At 42.1% G+C, this 19,336-nt stretch overlaps 1 protein-coding gene across 4 annotated transcripts in view; it reads right to left on the reverse strand.

Annotated features, from left to right (window-relative positions):
* The window catches only part of VTI1A (vesicle transport through interaction with t-SNAREs 1A), a 734,144-nt gene that overhangs the window by 284,160 nt on the left and 430,648 nt on the right, over window positions 1-19,336 (reverse strand). For all 4 annotated transcript variants that reach the window (XM_089653082.1, XM_089653081.1, XM_089653080.1 and 1 more), the window contains one exon: window positions 3,149-3,219. In XM_089653082.1, the coding sequence (XP_089509208.1) occupies window positions 3,149-3,219 (71 nt within the window). The remainder of the gene's footprint in view (window positions 1-3,148; window positions 3,220-19,336) is intronic.

Consider the following 19,336-nt stretch of genomic DNA (forward strand, 5'->3'; position numbering starts at 1 on the left):
GCCGACTATCCATATTGTGCAAAAGTACAATAAAACTCACATCAATAAATTAAAACCATCAAGGTTCCAAAATTGCTTCAATAGTGTTCATATAAGTGTCCAAATATTCTGAGCCACTAAATTAATGATAACAATTCCAAATCCTGATTATTCATGAAACAGTGCATACAATTTGATGTGTAGTAAAATAAAAAAACATAAAAGGGATTAATGTATAAAATACATAACAAATTTCAATATTTAAATCCACAAATCGCTTGTAAAATGTTCAAGTCCTCTTTTTCATCTCCAAGTGCAAACAAATAGCGCAACAAACTGCAAAACGCACCCAGTGTCCTTTAACTTTTGGATAAATATCAAACCTCTCAAAAATGTCAATGCTCAAAATCTTCTGGGAAGTCACCAGGGGCATATTTACCACAAGGCAAAGCAGGCATTTGCCTTGGGCGGCATTTTTCAGAAGGGCAGCACTGCCCCCGGACGAAGGGACAGAAGAAGACACACGGGGCATGGGACCCAGGTGGGATCTGAGAGAGGCTGCGGGCTGCTTGATGGTATATGCAGAGCCCGACTCTCATTCCCAAGGATGTCCGGAGCTGTGCAGGTGATTGTCTTTCTCTTTCTGGCCGGGAGGCGAAGGCAATATATGGGGGACAATGGTAGAAGAAGGCTCTCTCGGGTGGGGGATCAGGGGTATTGTTGGTCAATGTTTCAGGCTCTCTCCTCCAGGGGGGTGGCGTTGGTTGGTGTCAGGCTCTCTCCACAGTGGGTGGCCGATTTTTGTGTTGCCTAGGACAGCACAAAACCTACATACCACGCTGGAAGTCACCACATACAAAATGGAATCCTTGGCAGATCCAATCGCATCAGTGAATAATTTTCCCAGCCATAAATGGGTTAAATGCGTCTGATCTTCTCCACAATACACATGCTCTCAAAATTTCTGGTTAGCACCGTATCAGTAGCTCGCCATACAGGAGGAAACCGAAGGGAAGCTCTTCATAGTGTAAAACCATTCTGCATTTATTAATAAACATAAGCCACGGGCTAGTGTGGGGTGACATCACTCAAGGCTCCTCCCTACGCGTTTTGATGTATATCATAAGGAGCAGCATCACGTAATACCTGGATTTAAATATTGACACTTTTGATGGATTTTATAAATTAATCCTTTTGATGTTTTTTATTTTTACTACACTTTTTTTATTATTATTATTATTATTATTATACAGGATTTATATCGCGCCAACAGTTTGCTCAGCGCTTTACAATATAAGGGAGACAATACAGCAACAATACAGTTCAATACAAGAGGGATAGGAGGGCCTTGCTCCTTGGAGCTTACAATCTAAGAGGGGCTAGTGGTACAAAAGGTAGTAACTGTGGGGGATGGACTGGTTGGAAGAGTAGAAGATTCCATTATTAGCGGAGGGCAGGATAGGCTTCCTTGAAGAGATAGGTTTTCAGAGATCGCCTAAAAGTGAGCAGAGTAGGCGATAGTCGGATAAATTGGGGTAGAGAATTCCAGAGGATGGGGGAAGCTCTGGAGAAGTCCTGGAGGCGTGTTGCCTATTACTCATGCTCCAAAGCTGTCGACGTCATTAGGGACACATCATTTGTGCCTCTGATGATGTCAACACTGAAAAAATATGTTGGAGTCAAGTGATTGCTGTGAGAGGAAGGTATACTGTGTTGTGTAGGCTGGAAGAGATCTGGGACTAACCAGTGGCTTTGCAGCTGGTTTGCACCCATGGATGCTTCTTTAACCCTGTATTTTGATTGTTTTGGAAACTGCCTTTTTAAAAGAAAAAAAAAACATATCCGGAGAGACTTCAGTAACTTACTACATACGGTCTTGAGAAATCAAGGCAAAGGGAGTACATGATTGAAACCTAAATGAAGGGTGTGAATATTTATTTATTTATTACAGGTACTTATATAGCGCTGTCACTTTACATATATATTGTACATTCACATCAGTCCCTAACCCTCAAGGGGCATACAAGGGCCAATTCAGACAGGAGCCAACTCACCTACCAGCATGTCTTTGAAGTAATAAGGTTCAGGAAGACAGTATTTTCAATATTAAGCGAAGATCAAGAACACAGGGACATGACTTCAAACTACCAGGAGGAAGTTTCAAAACTTACCTTGAAAAAAATTATTTTACCAAAAAAAGTAGTTGATGCTTGAAACAGACTTCCAGCAGAGGTAGTGTATCAGTTAAAAGTAAGTAAATTTAAACATTCTTGGAACAAACATAGATCTATACAAAAAAAAAAAATCAAAAAAGGGGCAGACTCAACGGACCACTCAGAGATCGCCTAAAAGTGAGCAGAGTAGGTAATAGTCTGATAAATTGGGGTAGAGAGTTCCAGAGCATGGGAGAAGCTCTGGAGAAGTCCTGGAGATAAGCATGGGAGGAGGAGACAAGGGAGCTAGAGAGTAGGAGGTCTTGCGAGGAGCGGAGAGTACTGTTTGGAGTGATATTTAGAGACAAGATCGGTGATGTAATTTACACAGCAATATTTATACACTTTTATATGAATAATCAGGATTTGTATTTGTTACCATTAATTTAGTGGATCAAAATATTTAGACACTTATGGATGTGAGATTTTTTGTATTTTTAAACATTTTGCACAATATTTGGATGGTCAGATAGCGCGGTCACAATTTAATTATTGTACACTCACACACTTTAGGTCACAGGTGTCAAACTGGCGGCCCTCCAGCTGTTGCCAAACTACAAGTCCCATGAGGCATTGCAAGATTGACAGTTACAAGCATGACTCCCAAAGGCAGAAGCATGATGGGACTTGTAGTTTCACAACAGCTGGAGGGCCGCCAGTTTGTCACCCCTGCCATAGGTGACCACAGGTGACTGCGGCTGTATAAAAATGTTGCATATCTGTAGCGAAGACCAATCTTATTTCATTTGTTTTCAATGATGCCCATTCACATCAATGCAACTCACCACGGCACAATTTTGGAAAAGATTCCAGTAATATTTTGGTGTGATTCCAGCGCAATTTGGCCCCATAGAATATGCAAACCGCATCATAACCGCACAGAAATCAGATCATAGTCGGATCGCAGCAATGTGAACCGAGCCTAAGAGTCGATTGATGTAGACACGGTGACTTACTCTCTCTCTTGCTCTCTGGATCTTCTCACGGTCCTGACTCAGGTTCTCCAAGATATCTTGACCAATTTGCTCTGTGGAGACATTAAAGAGGAAAATAAGCACTGCGACACAACATTGTGACATCACATCAAGTGGTAGGAAGCTCTTCTTTAATAATTTACCAACAGATAAGCTTACAATAAAGTTAACCTGTAGGCAAAATTAACATTTCCTAGACGCGCGCACCCTTTTTGATGGCCGATGCATGCACTCTGATGGAACGGCATACCCGTGCTGTTACATAGTTAGTCTGGCTGAAAAAAGACAAAATCCATCCAGTTCAACCATACAAATAAAAAAAGTTATAATCCTATACCCACAGTTGATCCAGAGGAAGGCAAAAAACCCCAGCAAAGTATAATCCAATTTGCTTCTGCAGGGAAAAAAATTCCTTCCTGATCCCCCCGAGAGGCAATCGGATATTCCCTGGATCAACATTACCTATAAATGTTATTATCTAGTTATAGTCTGTGTATCCAAGAAAGAATCCAGGACTTTTTTGAAACAATCCACTGAGCTGGCCAGAACCAACTCCTGAGGGAGTCTATTCCACATTTTCACAGCTCTTACTGTGAAGAAACCTTTCCGTGTTTGGAGATTAAATTTCTTTTACTCCAGACGAAAAGAGTGCCCCCTTGTCCTCTATGATGACCTCCTTCACAGCACCATGCCGTGGTTCGGGAGTGACATCATCAAGGTTTGTCCAGTCTGCCGGACAGAGCTTGTGAACTCGGAAGGAAGACCAGGTGAAGATGGAAGCCCTGGGGAGCCAAGGCAGAGTTCCGCTGGAGGGCTTCGTTTCAAGGTAAGTCCTTCATAATGAACTAGTATGAGATGCATACTAGCACATTATGCCGTTACCTTGGTTTACTACCACTTTAAAACTAAACCACAGAGAGAATACAGAATCTTCCTCAATAGCCACAAAGAATAAAAATCTACTTGGTGTGCTATAAATTCCTTTGCAAACCCACTTTGTAAAAGTATCATCACTGTACTGTACATAGCCTGTGCAAAGAGCTGTGGGAGGGGCCCAGTAGGCTCCACCCACTACAGACTGCCTGCAGAAAACTACAGGAGGGGGCGGGGACAGGACCGGTCACCCTGCACAAGGAGAGAGAGCAGTAGTGACCGGTCTTTATTACACAGAGGCAAAGTGCAGGAATAGTTTCATGCTAGATTGCGGCACAGATCTGCAGGAAATACACAGAGAACACTGAGATTCAAATAGGAAGACACAAGCTTCTTGCATTTAGCAGTACTTGTTTAACCCGGAGTTCATTAGGAGCAACCAGATTGCAAAAATGGGCAGCACAGTGGCTAATGTTAGCACTTCCGCCTGGCAGTACTAGGGTTGTTGGTTCAAATTCCAGCCAAGGAGTTTGCATGTTCTCCCTGTGCCTGCGTGGGTGTCTTCCAGGTATTCTGGTTTCCTCCCACACTCCAAAGACATGCTGGTAAGTTAACTAGCTCTAGTATGTGTATATATGAATGTGAGTTAGGGACCTTAGATTGTACGCCCCTTGAGGGTTAGGGACTGATGTGAATGTATAATATATACAGTCATGGCCGAAATTGTTGGCACCCTTGATATTTCTCCAGGAAATCATGTATTTCTCACGAAACGTATTGCATTAACACATGTTTTGCTATACACATGTTTATTCCCTTTGTGTGTATTGGGACAAAACAAAAAAAGGGAGGAAAGAAAGCAAATTCGACATAATGTCACACAAACCTCCAAAAATGGGCTGGACAAAAGTATTGGCACCCTTTCACAACTGCGGATAAATAAGAATGTTACAAGCATGTGATGCTCCTGTAAACTCACCTGGGGCAAGTAACAGGTGTGGGCAATATAGAAATCACACCTGAAAGCAGATAAAAAGGAGAGACGTTCACTTAACCTTTGCATTGTGTGTCTGTCTGTGCCACACTAAGCATGGACAACAGAAAGAGGAGACGAGAACTGTCTGAGGACCTGAGAACCAAAATTGTGGCAAAATATCAACAATCTCAAGGTTACAAGTCCATCTCCAGAGAACTAGATTTGCCTTTGTCCACAGTGCGCAACATTATCAAGAAGTTTGCAACCCATGGCACTGTAGCTAATCTCCCTGGTCGTGGACGGATGAGGAAAATTGATGAAAGATTGCAACGCAGAATAGTCCGGATGGTGGATAAGCAGCCCCAAACATGTTCCAAAGACATTCAAGCTGTCCTGCAGGCTCAGGGAGCATCAGTGTCAGCGCGAACTATCCGTCGACATTTAAATGAAATGAAACGCTATGGCAGGAGACCCAGGAGGACCCCACTGCTGACACAGAGACATAAAAAAGCAAGACTACAGTTTGCCAAAATGTACTTGAGTAAGCCAAAAGCCTTCTGGGAAAACGTCTTGTGGACAGATGAGACCAAGATAGAGCTTTTCGGTAAAGCACATCATTCTACTGTTTACCGAAAACGGAATGAGGCCTACAAAGAACAAAACACAGTACCTACGGTAAAATATGGTGGAGGTTCAATGATGTTTTGGGGTTGTTTTGCTGCCTCTGGCACTGGGTGCCTTGACTGTGTGCAAGGCATCATGAAATCTGAGGATTACCAAAGGATTTTGGGTCGCACTGTAGGGCCCAGTGTCAGAAAGCTGGGTTTGCGTCCAAGATCCTGGGTCTTCCAGCAGGACAATGACCCCAAACATACGTCAAAAAGCACTCAGAAATGGATGGCAAAGAAGCGCTGGAGAGTTCTGAAGTGGCCAGCAATGAGCCCAGATCTAAATCCCATTGAACACCTGTGGAGAGATCTTAAAATTGCTGTTGGGAAAAGGTGTCCTTCCAATAAGAGAGACCTGGAGCTGTTTGCAAAGGAAGAGTGGTCCAAAATTCCGGGTGAGAGGTGTCAGAAGCTTATTGATGGTTATAGGAAGCGACTGATTTCAGTTATGTTTTCCAAAGGGTGTGCAACCAAATATTAAGTTAAGGGTGCCAATACTTTTGTCCAGCCCATTTTTGGGGTTTTGTGTGACATTATGTCATATTTGCTTTTCTGCCTCTGTTTTATATTTGTTCCAATACATACAAAGGGAATAAACATGTGTATAGCAAAACATGTGTTAATGCAATACCTTTTTTGTGTGAAATACTTGATTTTCAGGAAAAATATCAAGGGTGCCAACAATTTCGGCCATGACTGTATGTAAAGCGCTGCGTAAATTGATTCCATTACCTGAAATAAATAAATAAATAAAAGCTATGTTGTACTCTATATACAGTATGTGCTGGGTTGGCCTTGAGAAAGTATGCTGGCTGTACATGGGAGAATTCTTCCTGAAGAATCACAAATATCCTCAAGTTTAGCTTCTTCCTACTGAAGATCGGCTTCCTAATTCACAGACATAACACAGTGGAGGAGGAAGAGGAGCTCCTATAAAGGCCATCTATTTACTGGAGCTTTAAGTCCTCCTGCACACGGGCGTCTTTACAGCGGCTGTTTTTGGCTTCTGGTGTTTTTTTCTGCAGACAGTAAACTCTCCAGAAACCACTAAACAGCTCATCCACTCCCTCATCATATCACGACTCGACTACTGCAACTCCCTCCTCACTGGCCTGCCTCGCCGCTGGCTATCCCCGCTTCAGTCGATCCTGAATACGGCAGCCAGACTCATTCACCTTTCCAACCGCTCCATCTCCGCCACCCCCTCTGCCAATCCCTCCACTGGCTTCCGATTGCACAACGGATCAATATCAATATCTTAACACTGACGTACAAAGCCGTCCACCATACTGCCCCGAACTACATCACTGACCTAATATCCAAGTACCACCTAACACGCACACTCCGCTCCTCACAAGACCTCCTGCTCTCTAGTTCCCTGGTCTCCTCCTCTCATGCCCGCCTCCAGGATTTCTCCAGGGTGTCACCCATCCTCTGGAACTCCCTACCCCAACCCATCAGATTATCACCTACTCTCCTCTCCTTTAGGCACACCCTGAAAACCCACCTCTTCAGGGAAGCCTACCCCACCCCCTGCTAACTTGCCGACCTCCTCCACTCTTCCTACCACTCCATCCCCCCACAGTTATCTCCTCCTGTGCCACCATCCCCTCCCTCCTAGATTGTAAGCTCGAGAGAGCAGGGCCCTCAATCCCCTCATGTTTTGCATTGTATTGGTATTGTTCTGTCACATTTTCTGTCTCCCTTTACAATGTACAGCGCTGAGTGAACTATTGGCGCTTTATAAATACTGTATAATAATAATAACTCTCCGGCATGTTATCCTATGTGTCCATGTAGGCTGTTTTTGGCTGGGGCGTTTTTTGGCTGGAAAAAAAACCAAAACTAGTGGGTTTGAAGAGTTTTTTTTACCTGTAAAAACCCTCTAACGCTGGTAAACGCAGTAAAACGCGACAAACCAAGCATTTTTTGAGCCAGAAAAAAAAAAAGACCAGAACTCTGGCTTGACAAGTGGATTCTGCACCACGACAATGCTCCTGCATATAATGTGTTAAGTGCTTTCACGTTCCTGGGCCAGAAATCCATTCCAAATCTTAACCAACCACCCTATTTCCCTGACTTAGTACCCTGCGACTTTTGACTGTTGCCAAAATTTAAAAAAAATCCTTAAAAAGGAACACAGATTTGATGACATTCCACACATCAACCGTGTTGTGACACAGGTACTGAGCAACATTCTGGAAAGCAAATTCCAGGAATGTTTCTGGCAGTGGCAGAGTCATATTTTGTGTAAGTACCTTCATTTGCCTTACAAAGTCCCTGTACAGCAGAGTTTAGAGAGGGGGGGGGGGGGAGAAGCAGCATAACGAACAAACTAGGTATATTGTAGTGCAATGCGCATGCTGATAGGAGGAGAGAACAAAGTGATGGAAACAGAAGCTCATCAGCATGCTCCTTCTCCTTTCATTGTCTCAAAGAGTGGAGAAGAGACCAGTTTGCGAATATGCAGCAGAGAAAAAGTTCCCCTTCCCAAACATGGCTGTGCATTGTGGCTGTCAGGGATGCGGGTGTGACCAGAAGTGTGTGGACTGACACAGGGAAACGCAGGCTTCAGATATAGTAAATAATATAATTTATTAAGACTAACAATACAAACGCAGTGCAAAACTAAACATAACAAAGTGCAAACAAACTGAACCAAACCTCCAACAGATAACAAACATACGATACAAGAGTAGTCAGGCAGGCCGGGTCGGTAGCAAACGGAGTACCAGGAGCAGGCGGGAGAGTGGTCAGGAATAGCCGAGGTCAGTACAGGCAGAGTTCAGGCAGCGTCAGGACAGCAGAAACAGGATCAGGAAACCAGGGCCAAGCAAACAGTACAACAAGGCACAGACTGCAGGTCTGGCCATCCCTTAAATACACCACCTGCAATCAGCCCCAGGTGATGGCTAATTGCCGAAGTGAGCCTCTGGTTGTTGAGAGCACCCACTGGCCAGCCATGGTACTGCAGCCCACAAGGCAGGTGAGTCCCACCACTATTGGCAAGTCCATTCCTGACAGTGGCGCAGCTGCGCATATCTCGGGGATGCATGGAAAGAAACACAAAGCCTTTAGCTGCTAAACAGCTCCCGTATATATATATTCTATCGGGGTATTTAGCGGTTTGCCCGAAGTTCAGATCTACGACCACTATCCAATAAGCCCATGACACAGGAAGATGGAGAACCGAGGGGTTGTCACTCTGCTAGGCGTTTTGTGCAGCAGAAGTTATGTGAATCTGAAGAGTGGCTGAGCAGAGTTAGAAATATCTGGACAGGTAGGAGAGTTCACATGTTTGAACTGTGCGTTTAGCTGTCTGGCAACGATTCAAAGTATGGAGAACTTGAGCTAAATGATAATCCCGCACACCGGTTTCCATCCAGCAAGACGAGAGAGCGGACACATTTCCGTCAAAGGTCCGGCTCTACGGTTTGTCTGTGCAGGCGCGGAGCATTCTAAGTAAGACCTTTTAAAGAGCAGGACAAAAGCGCAGCGCTCACGAATGACCCTGACACAGCCGAGGAATCGGCAGCTCAGACAGCAGCGTTTCACACATTTCCAGAGATGAGCGGGATAATACGATGATTTACTGCAGCTTTATATCACTATTATCAGGCGGCATCACACCTCCATATTACAGATCAGACAAAGAACATTGGAGTGCGCTCTCTAGAGGAAACTCGCAGACAATTCTCAATTGTTGGCAAACAGCAAGGTCACAGTGGTGGACTAAGAAGAAAAAAAAAAAAAGTTATAGAAATGACTTTTACTTTTCACATTCGTGCTGCTACTGTCAAGTAACTCGCAGTTCTGGTGAATTCTAGAATAGAATGGCAACGCCAACAATCCAGTCTTATGGATTTGGCTGCAATTGGGGCAGCACAGTGGCTAAATGGTTAGCACTTCCGCCTGGCAGTACTAGGGTCGTTGGTTTGAATCCCAACCACGGCACCACCTGCCTGGAGTTTGCATGGTCTCCCTGTGCCTGCATGGGTTTCCTCCAGGTACTCCGGTTTTCTCCCACACTCCAAAGACATGCTGGTAGGTGAATTGGCTCCTGTCTAAATTGTCCCTAGTATGTGTATGTATGAATGTAAGTTAGGGACCTTAGATTGTACGCCCCTTGAGGGATAGGGACTGATGTGAATGTACAATATATATGTAAAGCGCTGTGAAACTTGACGGCGCTATATAAGTGCCTGAAATAAATAAATGAACAGGCTCTTGCACCGTTCACATTTCCCACTGTCTGAGGTCTCTAGGGAGGTGCAGGTCCCTCTGTTATGGGGCCAGAGAAAGAAGAGCTGTGGTGACGTACTGTTGTCAGTGCTGTGCTACAGCCGGCCATAGATGGATCAAATCTTAGCTGGTTCAGCACTTCCACCTGGTAATACTAGGGCCATTGGTTCAAATCTCAACTATGGCACCACCTGCCTGGAGTTTGCATGTTCTCCCTTTGCCTGCGTGGGTTTCCTCCACGTCTTCCGGTTTCCTCCCACACTCCAAAGACCTGCTGGTAGGTTAATTGGCTCCTGTCTAAATTGTCCCTAGTATGTGTATGTATGAATGTGAGTTAGGGACCTTAGATTGTACACTCCTTGAGGGTTAGGGACTGATGTGAATGTACAATATATATGTAAAGCGCTGCGTAAATTGACGGCGCTATATAAGTACCTGAAATAAATAAATAATTCAGACGCTGCCATGTTTCGAGAAGTCATGATTCTATAGTTAGTAGTTGAATCGCTGAATGTCAAAATGCTGCTTTCATGGGGCACGCTCATTGAAGGATATTTTCAGCGAACTGAATGATTATTGTAGTGTTGTCCAAGCACGGTTTGACGCGACTTTCACATTGTTATATGTGTGCTGTACCATATTTGGCTAGAATGATGTCATCGATGATCTCATCGATGACACTCCTAAAGTCTTAAATTGGGCCGGGGGAACAGTTGACTTTGGAAGAGGACAGAGTTGGGAGGAGACAGGGATATGCTCTCTTCATCTCCTTCCACTGGCCAACGCCAATGAGGTAGATGGAGAGAAAGAGAAAACAGAGTGCCTGGAGTTATAATAGAGATAAAGGGGGAGGGGGGGGCGCAAACTGGAAAGCAAGTGTCCCTCATTTCCCATCGGTTGCCCATGTATTTCCACCAGTTCTCCTTTGCTGTCCTTCTATTGCCACCATTTCTCCTTTATTGTCCATGTATTGCTTTGATAATGCCCTGGAGGGGCGAAATGCTTCGAAGTAACTTCCGGACTTCTCTACGCCGTGACGTCATACCTGGTGAGTGGAACGCACGCGGGACACTGCGTTCCAGAGCCATATTTACTGTGTCTGTATCCATCTGAGCTGCCAGTTCACACACTATGGGAATCTTCATTGGCAGAAAGTGATTTGATGGTCATATGCGGCACAGTGGCTAAATGGTTAGCACTTCCGCCTGGCAGTACTCGGGTCGCTGGTTCGAATACCAGCCACCTGCCTGGAGTTTGCATGTTCTCCCTGTGTGGGTTTCCTCTGGGTACTCCGGTTTCCTTCTACACTCCAAAGACATGCTGGTAGGTTAATTGGCTCCTGTCTAAATTGTCCCTAGTATGTGTATGTATGAATGTGAGTTAGGGACCCTTGAGGGTTAGGGACTGATGTGAATGTACAATATATATGTAAAGTGCTGCGCAAATTGACAGCGCTATATAAGTACCTGAAATAAATATGTAATTGACCCAAGGCATTTCTTGTTGTTTTAACATGTGAGTGCAATTCACACATCTATTTTTAGAAATTAAATTCTTTTGACAATATTACACGATCAGTTTTTTTCTTTTTTACACTGATCGAATTGTGTGGGAAATCCTTCTATTGGGGCATTCTTCTGAGCAGTGGAAACCCCTATTGGCAAGATATATAATATCCATAAAGCGTATTTGATTCTTAATCACTGAGAATCCACTATATTTGGTGAGTGCAGTATATGTTGGTTATCATGGATGGTGTTAACACACTGAAGTTTTCTGCATATGGCACTTTTTCCATTTATTTCTTTGGAGCACATTGGAGTTAGGATATCTTCATTTTTTGGATTGGGACTTTAATTTTTTGCACTTTTATTTGGATATTATTTTATATATTTTTCATTTAAGTTTTGTGATTTTATTTATTTCTATTTTTTTGCGCTGTTTTTTTTTTTTCTTTATTTTGTTTGATAGTTTGTCAACAAAGAGCAGCAGCATTGGTTTAGGAATTTAATATTTTTTGGCTCGGGTTTTTTTGATTAATATATGTATTGCTACCGAATTCTCGTTTGGTGCCATTCTCCTAGATTGTAAGCTCGAAAGAGCAGGGCCCTCGATCCCCTCATGTTTTGCATTGTATTGGTATTGTTCTGTCACATGTTCTGTCCCCCTTTGTAATGTACAAGCGAACCATTGGCGCTTTATAAATACTGTATAATAATAATTTATTACTACAATTTCTCCTTTGTTGCTCGAGTATTGTAACCAATTCTCATTTGCTGCTCATTGATTGCCACTACTTCCTGCTCATTGATTGCCACTACTTCCTGCTCATTGATTGCCACTACTTCCTGTTTGTTGTCCTCCTATCGACCACTATTTCTCCTTTTTTACCCATGTATTGGGACCATTTTCTGCCAATCTATTGGCACTACTTTATGTCTGATTGCCACCACTTCACATCTGTTGTCCATTTCCCTCACTTCATTTTTGTTGCCCATGTACAACCTCATTTCCCAAAAAGTTGGGGCACCATATAAAATCAACATAAACACAGAATACAATGATTTTCAAATCTCATTAACCTATATTTTACTTACAATAGAACATAGAAAACATACCAAATGTTAAAACTGAGAAAACGTACCATTTTAGGAAGAAAATAAGATCATTTTCAAATTAATGGCAGCAATACGTCTCAGAGTTGGGACAAGGTAACAAAAAGCTGGCAAAGTAAGTGGTACTAACACTGAAGCGCTGAAAGAACATTTTGCACTAATTAGGTTAACTGGCAACAGGTAACACGATTGGGTATAAAAAGAGCATCTTAGAGAGTTAGAGTATTTCAGAAGTAAAGATGGGCAGAGGTTCACCTTTTTCATCTGTAAAAAACCGCAGCGAAGATTTTCATCATAATGTTCCTTAATGTAACATTGCAATCATCATCTACAGTACGTAATATCATCAAAAGATTCAGAGAATCTGCAGACAAGTGCGAAACACATTATTGGATGCCTGTGATATTTAGGCCCTCATTCAGCACTGCGATAAAAACAGGCATGATTTTTGATGGACATCTCGCATAGGCTCATGAACACCTCCAAAAATCACTGTCTGAGAACGCAGTTCGCTGTGCCATCTAAAAATGCAAAGTAAAGTTCTATCATGCAAAAACGAAGTCATATATGAACAGGATCCAGAAACGTCACTATCTTCTCTGGACCAAAGATTATTTAAAATGGTTTTTGCAAAGTGGAAAACTGTTCCAGACGTATTGAAATGTGACATTCATTTTGGCAACCATGGGTGCTGCATCCTCCAGACTAAAGAGGAGAAGGACATTTCAGCTTTCTATTTGCGCTCAGTTCAAAAGCCTGCATCTATGATGGTATAGGGGTGCATATGGAATGGGCAGCTTGCACATCTGGAAAGGTACCATCAATGCTGGAAGATATAACCAGATTTTAGAGCAGCTTTTTAGGATATGTTCCCATCCAGACAACATCTTTTCCAAGGAAGGCCTTGCATATTTCAGCAGGACAATGCTAAACTGCATAATACATCTATGAGAAAAGCAACCGTCATTGTAGTAGAAGAGTCTGGGTGCTTAACTGGCCTGGCTGCAGTCCAGACCTTTCACCAACTGAAAATATTTGGGACATCTTGAAATGCAAAATGTGATAAAGAAGAGAATCCTTCATCAGGCAAGAATGGGGCAACATTACTCTCCCAAAACTCCAGCAACTGGTCTTCTCAGTTTCCAGATGTTTACAGAGTGTTGTAATAGAAGAGGGGATGCTACACCATAGTAGACATTATTATTATTATACAGTATTTATATAGCGCTAAAAGGTTTGCTCAGCGCTGTACATTATAGTGGGGGACAGGACATGAGACAATACAGTACAATACAATACACGAGGGGTTGCAGGGCCCTGCTCTTTCGAGCTTACAATCTAGGAGGGAGGGGATAGTGGTACAGGAGGAAGTGGCTGTGGGGGATGGAGTGGTAGGAGGAGATCGGCTGTTAGGTGAGGGCGGGGTAGGCTTCCCTGAAGAGATGGGTTTTCAGGGTACGCCTAAAGGTGAGGAGGGTAGGTGACAGTCTGATGGATTGGGGTAGTGAGTTCCAGAGGATGGGGGAAGTCCTGGAGAAGTCCTGCAGTCGGGCGTGGGAGGTGGAGACCAGGGAGCTAGAAAGTAGGAGGTCTTGTGAGGAGCAAAGAGTACGGGTTGGGTGGTATTTGGATATCAGGTCGGTGAGGTAGTTTGGGGCAGTGTTATGAATGGCTTTGTATGTCTGTGTTAGTAGTTTGAATTTAATGCGTTGGGCAATCGGGAGCCAGTGGAGGGAATGACAGAGGGGGGTGGCAGATGCGGAGCGGTTGGTGAGGTGGATGAGTCTGGCCGCTGAGTTCAGGATAGACTGAAGCGGGGATAGTCTGCGATGAGGTAGGCTGGTGAGAAGGGAGTTGCAGTAGTCCAGACGTGAGATAATAAGGGAGTGAACGAGTAGTTTAGTAGTGTCTGGGGTTAGGAACGAACGTATTTTGGAGATGTTGCAGAGGTGGAGCCTGCATGAGTTTGCCAACGATTGGACATGGGGTTGGAAGGACAGGTTTGAGTCTAGAGTGACACCTAGGACTTTGGCTTGTGGGGTGGGACTGATGGTGGCGTTGTTGGTCATGATGGAGAGGGTGGGGAGGAGGGGGGCACGGGCTGGGGGGAAAATCAGGAGCTCGGTTTTGGAAAGGTTCACTTTGAGGAAATGGAGCGACATCCAGTCTGATATGTCGTTCAGTAGGTGGGTGATACGGGCGGAGACTGAAGGGGTGAGGCGAGGGGTGAAGAGGTAAATTTGCGTGTCATCGGCGTAGAGGTGATAGTTGAAGCCCTGTCCCAACTTTTTTGAGACGTGTTGCTGCCATCAGTTTCAAAGCTACCTCATTTTTTTCTTAAAATGGTCCATTTTCTCAGTTTAAGCATTTTTAGAAATGTTTTCTATTTTCTATTGGGAATAAAATCCGGGTTTAAGGGATTTGCAAATCATTGCATTACATTTTAAAGTAGATTTTACACAGCGTCCCGACTTTTTTGGAATTGGGGTTGTATTGCCAGCATTGACCAACAACACGGCGAGTACTGACGGTGTGTGTTAACACACCCACGAGTCTGATCTTTACCGCATGTGGCGGTCTATTGATTATACAAAGCGCATTGTTATCTGATTAAATGTGAGTACAATATGGGAGCACATTACAGGTTATTTCTATACCTCCTGGATAAGGCACCATATTTCTCATTTCCTTTCTTGCATGGGTTATACGAGGATATTTAGAGAATTGGAGTAAGGAGTGGACCAAGGAGGGAGAAACCCGTATACTTACACCGGCTCATAGAGAAGCTGCAAGATCTCAGCTACCTTACTACAAACTAATTGGAAGGAGAGTATGTACATTTTTTGTTGGAACACATTTATTATTTTTGCACAGTTGCACATTGGACTTTATGAATTAATTTTTTATTTTTTATTTTATATATTGATTATTATTTTTTATGTATATTGGTTATATATTGAAATTAGTTATATTGATTATACTTATTATATTTTTGTACACTTTACATGAGTATTACACATTTGGTGGCACTTTGTGTGATCACAATTTAATTTGTTAAGGAAAATTAAATCATGAGTTGCTAATTAATAATTTAATAATTTTTAAAATAAAATATTTGATTTTGCACATGCACTATGCACTTTCCATTGGTATGATAGTATTAGAGCGCGGTAATCATTTATTAGTGATCTTATTGTTTTTTGTTTGTTTAGGTTTGCCACTACTGCCCTTTGTTACCCCCAGATTGATGAATTTGACAGTTTATTACCCACTTACAGACTTGACTGCCCATTTGTCCCCCCCTTTTTAAAATGATTGTCATTGTGTTGCCCCATTTGTCTGTGTGTTGAAGCATTTGCACATGTATCTGGTGCTCTGGTGACATCTGTGGGAAAGTTTGACCAAGTCCACCCTCTTTTTGTTTTGGGGACCATATCACCCCTATAAGACCTATCACTGTCAAACGCCATCCGTAATAACATTAATAACTCCTTATTTTGATTCCTGCTTTCCAGTAATGAGAACACAGCACAGTGTACTTGTTTCAGTTTGGAACAGGACATGTGTATACTCTACATATTGCGATGTTTCCAACATACACCTTTTACAATTGAAAAATATATAGTTTCCTTTACTTGGTTCCTAACTGAACTAGCTTTAACATGTCTCTGTATGACTGCAGCAGGGATATTAGAGTGTAAGCTCCTCTGGTGCAGAGACTGATGTGACTGGTTCAGTGTTCACTGTACAACACTATGAAATATGTCAGAAATCCATAAATGTATAATAATAATGATAGTATGTGACTGTGGTAGGGCATTAGAGTGTAAGCCTTTCTGGTGCAGAGTCTGGCTCTGTGTTCTCTGTACAGAACTGTGGAATATATCAAAGCTATATAAATGTTTAACTATAATATAACTATTGATGGTGCTGCGCTGGGGACAGAGTGCCTTCAGGGGTAATGACTGATTTATACAGTTTAAGGTCCTTTGGAAGCTGCAAAATGTATAAATTCCAAACAAAATAAGAAAAACAAATAATACTACAGATTATTGTTCCTGATATGTTTTTATGATATCTGCTTATTGCTTGAGCCAACCTCCTGAATGCATGAAATTAATAAATGTGAATGTGCATTGTTAAAGTGTTGGTGGATGCAGGACCCTGCATCCACTCTATCTGGTCTCCCACAGTACACAGAACATGGAAATGCAATTATTTTAGTAAATATAAACTGCTAAATACCTTTTCTCATCAGCAATTAGAGAAGTCTAGCGACTTCTATCAGTGTCCAGCAGAGCACTGGTTAAAGCTTATAGGAGGTGTTTTCCTTCTGCTCTAGGAGGATGCAGGACCCCTGATCTCTGTCTGGACAGTGCTAATGTGCTAACTGGCCTTGTGCTGATCACATGCACTCTCCCCAAAAAAAAAACAAAAACAAAAACCTCTCTAGCAATGCATATTAAACTGAACATGTGCAGAGTGACACACAATATATCTTATCAGGAGATAAGAGGGGGGCACTGGAAGAAGGGGAGAATCAGAGAAGACAGGGTCAAACAGTGTTTTCACACAATGCAGAGGATTAACCCCCTAGGTTCCACAGTGAGTATATCAAGCATGCTTTACTGCATATACAGACTGATTTTACTGTTGTGGGTTTAGTAACAGTTTAAGTGGATCTACCCAGAACCCCCATTATTTCTTTGTTTGTAGGCAAACTCTCTTATATTTTCCGCATGGAATGGGTGGAGGACTCCTTACATTGTCACAGGTCCAAAAATTCTTTGATGTCTGGGAATCCTTCATTCAAACCTTGCCTACAGATACCCAACAATTGATAGTACAATGTTTTCAATAAACCCAATGGTTTCAAATCAGACTGTTAACCAATGACCCTCCAAATTATATCCTGCCCTCCTCTTAAAACTAAAATATATTTTGCACTTTAACAGCTAAGGCCTCTCCTCTTTCCATCATCTGCCAGTTGTAAGACCAACCACCAGCCGCCTTTTTGTTTCTTAATGCCTATCCTTCGACCCAGCACTGATACCTGGTTCCCAAACTATACTGACAAACTGTATGCTTTCAATTTGTATTGTTCTACTGGCCAAATGTTGTGGCTATTTTCATTGTTAACAGCATTTTCGCATAAAAAAATAAATAAAAAATAAAAATAATAAATTAATAATGTGCAACATTGTTAAAAGTATTATTTTTGTGTTTAGTTAATATGCAATATGATCAACTTTATCAAATTTACTACTAAACTACAAAACAAACGGTAACAAAAAGGTCTCTGGTTCAAAAAAAAAAAATGCGTCTGCAAACATTACCAGAGTAACATTCCACAGACCAAATGAATTTAAACAATAATTTAAAAAACAAAAACAAAAAAAAAAACTAGACGCCTAACAGCCTTTTAATTCACCCCCAATCCTGGTCTTCTCTCTACATGTGACTTGTTCAATTTAGCTACCGTCCATTAGCGTGCCACTGCTGGGGTGAACGGAACGGAAAAAGCTTGTGTCACTTTGATAAATCGCTGCTTCCTGGGCCAATTGTGGAGGACAAACAAGAATCAACAGACGGAGGCACGGGGGCATGTCGAGCAGAACATGGCAAATTGAGGCTTGATGTGACACTTGAGGATTCAATCCCCCAGTCAAGAACATCAGCTGTGTGCACCGACGGTCATGCGAAGGATTAATTCTGCCCCCTTGTAGATAAATAACAGAACAAAAAATTTTATTTTGCAACAGCTGATTCAAGTTTTGGAGTTCACACTGACTGATGTTGTTCTGCAATAAATAAATAAATAAATACATTCATACATCTCCACTGGGAAGAGCGTGTAGACTCTTCTCAAGAGTTCAACTTTTGGCTCAGCATCATTAGAGGAAAACAAATTTGTAGGAAAATGTATGTTAATTAAAAATGGCCAACCTACATTTCAATGAACTCTTTGATACTTCCGATGTTTACTAATTTACAACTGTTTTTTTTTTTACCATCGGTGAAAAAAGGGGCTAAAAATTGTAGCTGATATTTTAGGTTAAGAATTGGCCAGCCTGAAATTCAACCTCTTCCTTTTATGTGCTGAATTTCCAAGATCTCGGCCATTAAACCGGCAAAAATAATCTCATTAAAAAAAAGTTTTGTTTTGTAACAGCTTGGAGAAACTTCCCTAAGATGGCAGCAAGTTACGTTGTGTTCACCAAGTTCAGGCAGTACACATGAAACAAAATTTAAAATGTAAAATAAAACATTTTTAATCCAGTTCTAACATTCTTAATAATGACTGTAAATCAGATGTTGGCGGAAAGTTAATTTTCAGAACATTTTCTACATTTTACTTCCAACAAAAAAAAAAAAACTACCTCACATTCATCTTTCCTTCTTTTTCACTTTACTATTCAAAAAAGGAAAAGGAAAAAGAGAAGCAAGAAAGTTTAAAAATGATATTAGAAAATTAAACTTTGTTAAACTAACATGAAAAAAACTGATCATTCTCCTTAAATTTGAAGCTAATTTTTGCATTTTTGTCATAAAAATATTTATTTATTACAGGTACTTATCTAGCACGGTCAATTTACACAGTGGTTTGCATATATTTTGTACATTCACATCAGTCTCTGCCCTGAAGGAGCTAACAATCTAAGGTCCCTATTTCACATTTATACATACACATACTAGGGCCAATTTAGACAGGAGCCAATTAACCTACCAGCATGTCTTTGGAGTGTGGAAGGAAACCGGAGCACCCGGAGGGCACCCATGCAGGCACAGGGAGAAC

The sequence above is a fragment of the Staurois parvus genome, unplaced genomic scaffold (assembly GCF_062004578.1).
Source record: "Staurois parvus isolate SC_StPar_1 unplaced genomic scaffold, SC_StPar_1.0 ptg000697l, whole genome shotgun sequence".
NCBI lineage: Eukaryota > Metazoa > Chordata > Amphibia > Anura > Ranidae > Staurois > Staurois parvus.